The 12,192-nt window shown below is 41.2% G+C and overlaps 1 protein-coding gene and 1 non-coding gene across 3 annotated transcripts in view; one reads left to right on the forward strand and one right to left on the reverse strand.

Moving 5' to 3' along the window:
• Positions 1-742: 742 nt before the first annotated feature.
• The window catches only part of SCHIP1 (schwannomin interacting protein 1), a 55,630-nt gene continuing 44,180 nt past the window's right edge, over positions 743-12,192 (forward strand). The window contains exon 1 of one of the 2 annotated variants that reach the window (XM_063089415.1): positions 743-1,075. In XM_063089415.1, the coding sequence (XP_062945485.1) occupies positions 773-1,075 (303 nt within the window). In that variant the 5' untranslated portion in view covers positions 743-772. Of the gene's footprint in view, positions 1,076-11,613; positions 12,065-12,192 lie in introns of those variants that run through there. The other variant, XM_063089426.1, reaches the window with a different exon arrangement.
• LOC134365692 (small nucleolar RNA SNORA57) lies at positions 8,216-8,337 on the reverse strand. Its single transcript, XR_010022149.1, has one exon. It is a non-coding gene; the product is annotated as a small nucleolar RNA SNORA57 (small nucleolar RNA).

Consider the following 12,192-nt stretch of genomic DNA (forward strand, 5'->3'; position numbering starts at 1 on the left):
GATCCAACTTGTATTTCCTTTGATTATTATCTGCAAGTCCAGAATCCTTTCTATTACTGTCTGCTAGGTAGGGTGGTTCTTTTTCAAGGATTATGTGTGCTATATAGTAAGAGTGTCTACATATTGAAGTCACAGCATCGAATAATATATATGTACAAAGCTTTCCTTTCAAAAAAAACTTGCAAATAAGAGTTTAGTTTTCATGCAATAAAAAAATTACACTGACTTAAACATTTTAATAAGCTCTCTCACTAAAAAAATTATAGGAATAATTATTCCCTCTTGTTTCTGTTTGACTTAAAAAGCAGCTAAGAGCCAAAAACAAGTGGGGAATCTAAAGAATTACAAAATAATAATTTTTAAAGAATGAAGACCTTCCTTTTAAGTTATAAAGTTGATCACCCCTTCAAAAACTCAACACAGGAAACATCCTCTCAATGTCAATATTCAGAATGGACTGTTTTCCCTTTAGCTTGCTAAAAGTTCTGAAATGATCTGTAAGGCCTCTTTATTTATTTATTTATTTATTTTATAAGCACCAACCAAGCAGCATTCGTGGGCAGGAAGGATGATGCCAGAGGTTAGAAATGTTGAACTGCAGCATTGATTTGTGTCTGCCTCTCTCCCTCTCCCTTGCTGGCCTTTTTCTCTTTAATGAGGACTAGAATGTTTCCACATCAGTTAACTGCCTTCATAAAGCACCAGAAGGTCACCCAGCCCCAGACTGATCCTTTCCTTTGTGCCTGTCATATAATTGGCTGATTGTGCCGGGATGCGCGCCCCCTCCCCCGGCCGGGTCCTCGCTCCCTGCTGGCGAGCCCGCCTCGCTGCTTTCCGAGGAGAGGGCAGCGGCTCGGCGCGCGGCGCGCTTCCCGGCACAGGCAGTGCCACTGCGCAGGTTGATCTGCGAAACAGCATCCATTTTAATCTGCGGGAGCCCCTGGCTCGCGGGGCCTTCTCTCCGCCCGCCCGTACGTGCTCCGCGCCCCTCCGCAGCCTCGCCCAGCGGTCCTGCCTTGGGGTCTGCGCCCTAGGATGCACTGAGATGGTCCACCAGGAGAACTGCTCGTACCAGGTGAGATTTCAGACCTGATTTGGGGGGCCGGCATCCTTGGAGAAAGGAGGCCTTCCTCCTCCAAAGCAGCAGGTTGTCTCTTGCCGGATTTTCAAGGGATTTTGCCATCCTCCACTCCCGGCCTTCATGGCACACAGCGTCTGAATCGTAATTAGGTTTTCTGGGGAGTAATGGGGCAGAAAACACCGCTTCCTTGGCCTTTAAAGCATTTGTGATATCCATGGAGGGGATCTGTGCTTTGCACATTCTGTGTGTCTGTGCAAAGAAGAACTGCTTTGAAATGTAATTGAATTTAAGAGGATTCAGAGGAAAATTTGGTCGGAATTTTACATCGATAACATTGAAAACTGATTTTTGCTCGTTCCATAGAATGTGAGTTGCTTTATATCCAGTTTTTAGGACTGTCTTTAAGAAAATTATGTAAATAGGAAGTCATAACTGATGATCTTTGAAATTTCGAAAATCAGCCAGCATGCTCTTGACATTTAAAGTTGCACTTGTATGTCTTTGCGAACTTATTTTTACTAGTATGTTGTCTTAAATAGTTAGTCAATAAGAATTAAGGTACTAACATGCATCAAAAATAACTCCAAGTAGAAAATTTTTAGTAATACATATTCATCTGTGTTCTAACTCGCTCTCTGGAGTTATGACTTAAACACTTAGACAATTTTGAAAGATCATCTCTAGAGTGTTTCATAACTCCTTTATTCGACTCGGATTGTTGAGGCAACATTGAAAATATCCTTCTTGTAAACACACAGCAAGAATTTCTCAGAGAAATTGCTCTTTGCAGGAGCAGGCATGGCTAGTCCAAGTCCTGGATAGTTAATATTGGGATATTACTCAACTGACCGAGTTGAGAAGCTCTAAGAGACCAATTCTTCGAACTTAACAATGCCTCTTCCTTGTGTGAGGTAGGTTACCTGAGACAAGCAGGTGTTTCTCATAAGGTCAGATTTCACAGTGGTAAATATGTGCAGGTAGAATAGGACATTTCACACGACTCAAGGAAGTGGTTTCTCAGCTAAGTAAAGTGTGCCTATAAAGTGTATCTGTGCACTTTTTCTCTGCTCCATAATTAGAATTTTGTAATTGTAGGCTTTTTTTATAGTATTTTCATTTTATACCATATTTAGGTCCATAGATCCTATCAAGATTTGTGCTTCACAGGAATTCTTTCCATGAGAAAGGGGCCAGAGATGCTGAGAAAACAACCAACACATCACACGTACCAAGGAGTTTGAGGGTGGGGAATGTCAAGCATTTATGGAGAGCCTAATCTACCTGTTGGCATGGCTCCAGGTGATTAAATTACTATCATAATTAAAATAATTTTCTTCTCTCTTCAGAGAAGCTATATAATTTATTCCTTAAAGGGTAAGCTACAATAAGATTATTCCCTATATCTTTTCATTAGGTTGAACATGAAATCATTGTTTTTGTATATTGAAAATTGGTCAAATAGCCATTTCATCTGGAGAGGAGGGGTGTTATGTTAGCTTACTGCTTCTTCCAAAGGAAGAAAAATTGATTTCATTTTATATGAACTGCAATATATAACAGTGTCATTGTGTGTTTAATAGTTTTGAAGTATTTATTGCTTATTTCCACAATAAAATTAAGTGTATTAGGTGGATAATAATAGATTCCTCCTCTCCATGGGGTTTTTAGTAGAACTACCTTCATGTGTAGGTTCTTTTGAAATGCTCTGCCTTTATACATAGCTAGGCAGAAACAGAAACACTAACCTGGAAACCAAACCCTTAATCTCACTTAGAAACCTAAGTCTTAGAACCCAGCAGGCACCACATGCAATTGGATTCATAAAAGGTAGTTTATCTTAATTCTTTCGCTTGATGTTGTCTTAGTCACTGGTGATATCAACAATGTGATGTTCTTCAGAAACTTCCCCCTTTTTTGGCAAGGGCTTATTTATTTATTTAAGATGATAATGCAGTGGTTAAAACAAATTCCTTAGGTTAGCATTTTTAAGGAATTCATAGAATTTATTAAGAGAGCTGGTGCCTTTCTTACCATAAGTGATATATACCAAGATTTTTTAATGGGTAGTCCATGAATGGGGCTTCAGGGGCGCTTCCCCCGAAAATTATATGCACATTTTGTTTCATATGTATAGATGTATATCATCATCATCGTCGTCATTATAGCAGTAGATGTCCTTCTGACTGGTCCACCTGCTCCATAGTCTTATTTTTAAAACAATATTCAGAATGAGCTTTTAAAACCTAAGTCAGAGTGACAAAAAATAAAAATAAAATAAAATAAATAAAACCTAAGTCAGATCGTGTCCCACATCTCAAAATTTTTCAAAAGTTTATCATCCAACTCAGAGTAAAAGCCCAAGTCTTCACAGGGCCCACAAGGCCTTCTATCAGCTCGTCCCTGATTCCTCCTGCACTTTTCTCCTACATTCCTGCTTCCTTCACCACCTTTCCACCCCAGTGTAGGGTTGCCAGATTTAGCAAATAACCTGCAGTGTTTGGGACATACTTGCACCAAAAAATGCATCTGAAATTCACATTCAGCTGGGCATCCTGTGTTTGCCTGGCAACTCTGCCCCCACAGTCACTTGTCACTGTCTTCAGGTCTTTGCTCAAAAGTCACTTCTTGGGGAAGCCTTCTGTGGACCTACTCTGCAAACTTCCAGCTCCCCAGTTCTATCTCAATATTTCTATCCCTTATTTATCTTTAGACTTAGCATTTATCACCATCTCGACCATAGTACATATTTTACTTAATTATTTGTCTATTTTCTGTCTCCTTCACTCCATGTCTGCTCCCTGAAGGCAGGGGTTTTTATCTTTGTTCTGTCTGCTTTCCCAGTGCTTAGAATAGGCCTTCAAGTAATATGGATGGATATGCCTACTGTGTATAAAACTAGAAAAAAGGTATCATAGACCTACAATAGCATCAGCATCATGGTTTCTTATGTTATGACTGTCAGTCCTACTCCTCCCTCCCCACCACCCCAACCGCATTAACCTGCGCTGTTTTCATTGTGTGGGGGGCAAGTGATCCCCCTGTTTCTTGTTAGTTTTCTCATCTGTGAAATAGGGGTTTTTGCAGTTAACATCCTGGCATGAGAGTCGTCAGTTCTCCTGACAGAGGCCACCTTTCTGCATAAACAAGTCAGTTATCATGAATTAAGAGCCACTTTCCTCCTGCCACTCATTCTTCTGAGCACATCAGGGGTTCAGTGAAGATGGGTTCTTAACTAACTTAGAAAAACCTTGAGTCATTTCATTTCCCAATTGTTTGTTGCTAATATAGAGAAATATAATTGATTCTTGTATATTGCTTTTCCAAATAGATGATTGTTTTGAAAAAGAGCTTGGCTGCTACCAAGAGCTCGAACGCCCCTGCTGGAGCCAGTGTTTGGATGCACTGTGCTTTGAACAGCTTAAGCCAAGGAGGAATGAAAGAGAGGAATTCTCATGCAGAATTTGTCGTGGTTGTTTTGTCTTGTTTTTAAAGGTTCTCACATTGTCATCATCTTCATGTACTTTTCTCCCTCATAGGATTTACATTAGTGAAGAGGTTACTGAGGCATGTGTTGTTATTTTTGGTGGTAGCCCTGTTGAGATAGAGCCATCGACCTCCATTTTCCAGTCTTGGGAGGAAGCCAATCTCTTCAGGAAAGAACCTTGCCCACAGCTTCAGGCCTGGCAGCCTGCAAGAGGCCAAATTTTTAAAAATGGTCTCTGATAGCTTAGAAATATTGTTAACTTGAAAGCACAAGTTTAGGTCAAAGGTCCATTTTGCTTAAAAGCCCCAAATATTTTTTTCCCTTTTCCTGTAGTTGGGTTTTGGGATAAATGTGTATATAAAAACAATGACACGCTTTCATCTCTCTCTTGCCTTCACTTAAATTCCCTTATGACCACTTCTGATACAGATCACACCCTTACGTTCTTAGCTACTATGGGAATGGAGACTTGAAAAAGTAAAATGGTGTGTGAATGCTCCTTTGGGAGCATAAAAAGTCCCTTCTTCAAACACACACCTGGTCATGAGAAGCAGAGTCAGAAATTTGTAATACTCTGCATGTTCCTTAGGATAAACTCCAGACCCCTTTGCATGGCATTCAAGGCCTAAGTGAGATCTGAACCCTGGGCAGAAACACTCCTCCCCCAGACCCCACACTCCCACTGGCACATTGCCATCGCTTGAGGTGCCTCCAGCTGGGATATCTCCCACCCACACACCACCTGCTTCCACCTACCGCAGGCTAATGCAGCTTTCAAGGCTTAAATGCCACCTCCTTCGGGAACTTTCCTCCCTCATTTCCCAGTCAAAATTTCTCCTTCCTTCTCAGTGCACTTTGTTTTTACTTCTGTCGGAAACCATTTACAGCTATTTACATATAGGTCTGTCTCCTCCATTAGACAACAGGCTTCTGGAAGACAAGAGCCTTATCTTAATTTTGCAAGCCCCTCCTTTATACATGGAGTATGTGTTCAATAAATGTTTATTGGATTGAATTTGCGTTTTCTACAGTTGATGCTGTTTTGAGTCCCCAGGATCAGGGTTTCTCATCATAACCCCAAAGAAAAGCTCAGATCTGGGCATTGCAACAGGGAATTGGTGAAGCTGACCCCAGCGGTCCATGTGCCTGCCTTCTGAGCCTCTTGGCCAGTTGCCAGCACTTCAGATATCCCATGTGCCAGAATAGGGGACACACTGCAAGGCATAAAATAAATGAATAAATGGGATGCACAGACTTTTCAGCCTTCCCAGGGACAATACATTAAGAAGATACCTCCTTGCCTACTTCTCCTTCACCCAGAGAATTTTCCCAAGGTGAGCCTCATGGTCTATCCCCAAGTACTTTTTAAAAATACACGTGGACTGTTGAGGCAAGTACTCATCCCCAAGCTCTCTTTCTTAATATATTCAATTTTGCAAAATTTTAATATATCCTTTTGCCATATGGAGGGACAATTTTACTGCCTTGTGGAACACCATATTTTTCTGGGGCAAGATGTTTCAACCCAACTGAGGTGTCATATCGGGCACATAAAATAAAAGATACCCTAGATTGGTTTCAAATGATGAAACTAGCTCTAGGCATTTATCATTTTAAGAAGCACATCAGAATCTTCTTAAAATTCTTGCTGGAGAAAGTAGTAAACAGCCCTTCATACCCAGATTCTAGTGTGTCATTTAATGGTTAACAAAGGAAAGGAAATATATTCTATCCCTATTGACACCAGGCCAAGTGAGGGCTCATTTCCCAACCCCTTCTTCCTGTGAATGAGAAAACAAGATATCAAATTTGAGTTCATTTAAGATTTTGCCCAATTTAAGCCTGGTTTCATCCACAGCAGGGAAAAATATATTGAAACAGAAAAGGGAATTTCAAAGCATTTTAGTGTACTATTTGATACAGGCTTTTAAATACGAGGGTACTTCAAAAAGTTCATGGAAAGATTTATATTATCTTTTATTTCTCTTTTTCCAAGAATTTTTTCAAGTGCCCTCATATGTGTGTGTATGTGTGTGTGAGTATATATGTATAATCTTGGGTAACTAATCACAATTTCACATATAGAAGCTCAATATTAATAGAGCCATATCCCAATTGAGCCATATCCGTTATTTATTTATATTCTCTATTCCAAGGGAAAGTTTGAAATCTTGGTATACTTAGTATTCCCCTGTGCACCATATAGAAGCGTCAGAAACTACCAAGCTTCCCGAAATAGAAAGTAATTTGACAAAACTGCTTGAATTCAAAAGAAACAGCCATTCCAGAGAAGTAGTGACAATCAGTGTAGGAGCCCTATTAATGGGAAAAGAACACACAGAGAAACATAATGAGGACATTAATGTTGGTCCCACTTGGAAGCTGTGCTTTGGCCATCAAAGAGCCTGCCATTGAGTTTCTTGCACTCAGGTTTTTATTTGGGCAGAAAAATTTCCAACTGTGGTACTCAATCCTTTTGATGTGGGTGAACGTTTGACGCTTTGTCTACTCCCAACGCTGCCACCTCCCCCACCCCACACTCCTAATGTCATTATTTTAATTTTTTTAACTTACACTGAAAAGTCCACTTAAAAATTGCCTGTGTATTTTCATGGCTTTCCTTGCTATCAGAATACCTTGAAAAAGCAAACCAAGTTTAGATGAACTTTGCACAGAAGAAAAAAATGTATTTGAAAAGAGATTATAAATCTAGGACACGGGATATGGATGTGAAGACTGAAGGGAAGGCAGTGGGAGACTGAAGGGTTAATCAGCATGAAATAGAGTTTCCGTCTATGAACAGGAAAATCTTTTGACAATGCGTAAGTGATTTGCCAGTAATGTGGTTCGTGTTCTCAGAGTCAATAATTTCCACCCATGGCCGATAATGATCATTTAAAAGCATTAGCTCACGTGAGCAATGTGCCTTGCAATTCAGATCATGGCTTGACAGGAAACTGAAGCTCTTCATTCTAGTCCTTGAATTTCAGGGCAGGGGGTTGGGAAGAGGCCCTTTCAACCTCAGGGATTCTAAGTGGCTGTGAGTACATTTTCTAAAGGAGAGCATTAGCATGTGGGCCCATTTTAGAGAGGGCAGCCGCAGAGAAGGAACCAGGGAAAATTCCCTGTAGGAAGGACATGAGTGGCTGTTATTCCCTGTGGGCATAGCTACTGCAAAACCACCAGACGTTACATTCAGCTCAAGTCTCTGCAGAGGTAGGGTTTGGTTTGGTTTTTTCCTTTCCTGTGTTCATTTAGACCCCTCAGAAGTGAAATTAATTACAGTGTTGATCCCAGACATCTAAAGTCAGGGTCTTACCACGCTGCCTGGAAACAGGGTCTGAAATAAAAGAATAATGGCTTATAATGAGTTATTTTCAAGTTCTAGAACAGTGCTTCTAAAATTTAAGGTGCATTCAAAAATTCTAGAGATCTTGTTATAAAGGCAAATTTCTGATTTGGTAGATCTGGGGTGGGATCTGAGAGTTTTTATTTCTAGGAAGCTCCCAGGCATTGCTGATGCTCTGGTCAGGGGACACACTATCTATCTATCTATCTATCTATCTATCTATCTATCTATCTATCTATCTATCTATCTATCTATTTATTTTATTTTATTTATTATTTATTTATTTATTTATTTATTTTCCCCACGTCCCCATGCTTGAGGATAGAACTGGCAGACAGGAACCCACTGGCACCAAAGACATGACGCTGAAGGGGCCGGAGCCCTTCCCCTCTGCCTCCATACATAATGGGCAACAGGAAGAGAACACACTTTTAAGTAGCAAAACTCCAGACAGCATCAAAGATCAATCCTATCACACCTGATAGGAAACTATCTGATATGTTAAGGGGGCACAAGCCATCCTGATAGCGATGGTACAACCTCATTTGGACAGGGTTTTGTTTATGAGCCAGTCTTTGTGCTGAGCACTTCTTTAGGGAGGGTGCAAAGTCATTTCACACCACTGGGGACTGCCTGCAGGCTCCTGCATCCAGGTTTCAGGAGGAGATGTTCTCACGCAATCTCCATGTAGTACTTATTAGAGAATCACTTATGATGAGAAAGGAGGGAGTGGTAGAGGAGTGGAATGGTCTCTTAGTACTAATCTTTGTTGCTGTCGTTTGGTTGGGAAATTTCCATCTTGGATTTTGAGGTGTTTTTCTCCAAAAGATAATATATTATTAATGTATGTGTGTACATGTATGTATATGTATAGTTAATGTATTATTAGAGTACATTTATTAATTTGTATGTGTATATATACATATGTATAATTATTAATGAGAGTTCAGTTTTTCTCAGTTTAACTGTATATTTAAGCCCACCCTATTAAAGTTTAAAAAAAGGATGTTAGTAATTAGATTTACAGTTTTTTGTATCTTACTGATTCTTATAATGTCTAAATTTTTATAATTTCAACCTATTGATTATAGGTTGCTAAATGGACTAGGGTGCTGACCCAAGTAAGAGACTGAAATTTCATGAGCAGCTGAACCCCAGTAGAGTGCACTGGGGTCTAGAAATCAGTACAGCCATGGTGCCAGGAGCAGAACGCTGCTTTGCTGCTGTTGTGGAATAGCTGTTTTTCCCATCCTTAGAGCTTTTCAAGCACCCTGGTCTGCAGGGTCTGCAGGGTCTGCAGGGTCTTCAGTGTCCTAGGGCTCCTGTGCACAGAGCTTTCCTGAGAGGCTGTCCTAGGGCTGGGATAACAGGTGGATGGGGCATCCAGGTGGAGCACAGTAGCCCCCACTCCTTCAGCCAGAGCAGACCATTTTTACCTTTTGAATATAAGTGGGGTCCATGGGAGGTTTGGGTTGAAAAGCACTAAAGTATAACTATTAGCATTTCCTACTGTGGACAGCATTTAGAGGAAACATTTTAAGTAACACGTTCCTTCTTCCATTCACATATTTATTCAACAGCTCTTCATTGCCCACTTACCGTGGGCAAGACAGTGTTCTAGATGTTGTGGAGTAAACAAGATAAATAAACACAAGTCTCGGCCTTCTTAGAAAAAAGCTTGAAACTATACTGGCTGTTGGAAAGAAGCCACAGTGGCACGAAAAACACCATGGTAAAATAGAGAGGAAAACTCAACCATGCAGCATGCTAGGTCATGATCATCAGTGAAGCAGCTTTCCTTTCATTTCTTGAGGCTTCCTCAGCGGGGCATATGTAGCAATATATATGTGCTTGGTGTTTCAGGTTTATAAAATGTTTCATTTATTTAAAAGACTTATAAAACGTTTTAGTGTGTGATATTGTTACAGCTGGATTTCTGCATATTAAACCCCAATTTTTAAAGGCTACACTTGATTATTTTATTGTGCATAATTGGTTCTCAGGGAGGCAGCCAGTGGGGCGTGCTCTAGCACACCCATTTAGAGTGTGGGTTACAGAGGCATGGGGCCTAAGTTCAAGTCTGGTCTGACCATTGATTGTCTGCCATGCCTTGGACTCACTGAGCTCTCCTGCCCAACTATAAAATGCAACTGATGATAATTTCTACTCCAAAGGATTATTGAGAGGATCAAAGACATATAGAGGAGACACATGTAAGGAGTCTGGCACATAGCAATCCCTCGATAAAGGGTGGCTATTGTTATTATGTTAGTATGTGGCGTGTGAGAAGATTTGTACTTCCTTCATTTTAACTAACCTGCTTTGGCAGGACTTAATGTACACAGAGTCCTTCAAAGCAGAGCAATACTTTATTTTAACCCCAAAGCCTTAGCCTTGGTGAATTCTCCTGCATTGTGAACACCTGCACTGGGGAAAGAACTTGGTGGCCAGCAGGGCCATACAGCCCTGTGAAGCATCTGGCTTCCTGTGTGCAGATAGTGGGACCCCATCTAGAGTGTGGGTCCTGGGGGCTGGAGGAGAGAGAGGGAAGGGCGATCCCTGCGAGGGAGAAGCCCTACCCAAATGCAAGTGTGGCTCATGAGATACGCTTGTCATTGTAAGGTCTGACAAACGTGTAATCCGTTCTCTTGGGAACCGAGGTGGGGAAGTGAGGATGCAAGAAAAGAAAGATTTGGATGAATGAGGGGCTGCAGAGGAACGTATTTGTTTTATAGAAGTAGGGCTACCATAAACTACATATATGCCACAAGTTTTCCACAAATTGAAGTTTTTAAAAAATAGAGAGAGAGAAATAAGTAGACAACTGAAGGTGAGCATGTCAGCAGAGGTTCAGATGCCCAAAGGTTATCCTGAATGGCATTTTTGTTTTCAGAGCCCTGTTCCTCACAGTGTTGTGCTTGCTCAAGAATGTATACTGGAAAATGTATTGACTAGTACATTTGCTGCTTTCTGTCTAAGCATGTCAGAGTATAGGACGGTGCTAAATGGAGCCTTGGCCTTTGAATTCTTCTCTGGACCATTTCTCCTGCAAACAGAAACTTTATTTCTTTGAAATAAATAGTGGGTATATTTTTTAGTTTATGGCAGAAGTAATTCGATAATGACGAGTGTGTGTGTTTGTGTGTGAAACAAGAGTTTGTCTGCTTCTTGCACCAAAACATCCTCCAGCTGTGGGCCTTTTCCCTCTCTGTGTGTAAAGCCTGTAAACAAAACCACAAGCCATGGGAAAAGGGTGAAGAGAGCAGCAGGCAAGAAGGTTCGCTTTTGTGAAAAAGCCCGCCACTGGCTGAATTTTAAAGAAAAGTTTGATGGATCTTTTTCTCTTGCCGTATTAATAGAACAAAGCACTGCTCCTGGGGCAGAGGGGTCCTCCTCTGTGTTGGAAATCAATTTCAGTCTTGTGCTGGGGCTCCTACCAGAAGATGAGGCTTTTACGTCTGATTTTGAGAAATGATCAGTTATGGGAAAAGGGGGAAAAAAGCAAACATCTGTCTTACAGGTCAGTCTTTAAATTATACTATTTTCTTTTTGTTGTGGGATACCCAGCTTTTAACTCACTTGTGAAGTCTGCAAGGCTGGAAGTTTCTGCATCTATTTTTATCCTACACAGTCTGCCCGTGCTTCAAAATAAGACTGCTAATTTCCCTCACAGAGCTCCAGTCCACACTCAGCCCTGAACAGAGGAGCTGAATCAGCTGGCTGAGGCGTAGTGCCTCTCTTTTTCCTTTATTGGGGGCAGGAAAGGTGCTGTGAAGAGGAATCCGGGTGGGATCATTCAGAAGGTGACAGCAGATGGTAGGAAGGCTGGACTCTCAACAAGCCAAGCATCAGAGAACAGCAGCTGCCCAGTGCCAGAGCCAGGAAGACCAGGGCAGCCGGGCGGGACAGTATCGCTGGGACAGAGGGGGCAAGGACACACAGCCAGGCGCAGACTGTCAGCTGGCTCTTCATGTCAGCATGAGCAGTAACCAGGGCACCAGGCAATTGGCACATCAGCCTATGAGAATTCATGGGAGGTTATTTCTTAAGTGAAATTCTAAAGAGTTAAAGGATGAATTTGGACAGTGATGGAATGGATGACATCATCAGTCAAGAATCCCCATTGGATATGGAGGGGAATTATAAAAAGGTAAGGGGGGAGAGCTCTTTTGTTTATAAACAATTGGACCATTTTTCTAACTAGGAGAAAGATCACCCTTTCTCCTAGTTAGGAGAAAGGAGCAGCCAAATTCCATACTCAGTGGCCATTGCTATAAT

Source organism: Cynocephalus volans, chromosome 1, assembly GCF_027409185.1.
Source record: "Cynocephalus volans isolate mCynVol1 chromosome 1, mCynVol1.pri, whole genome shotgun sequence".
NCBI lineage: Eukaryota > Metazoa > Chordata > Mammalia > Dermoptera > Cynocephalidae > Cynocephalus > Cynocephalus volans.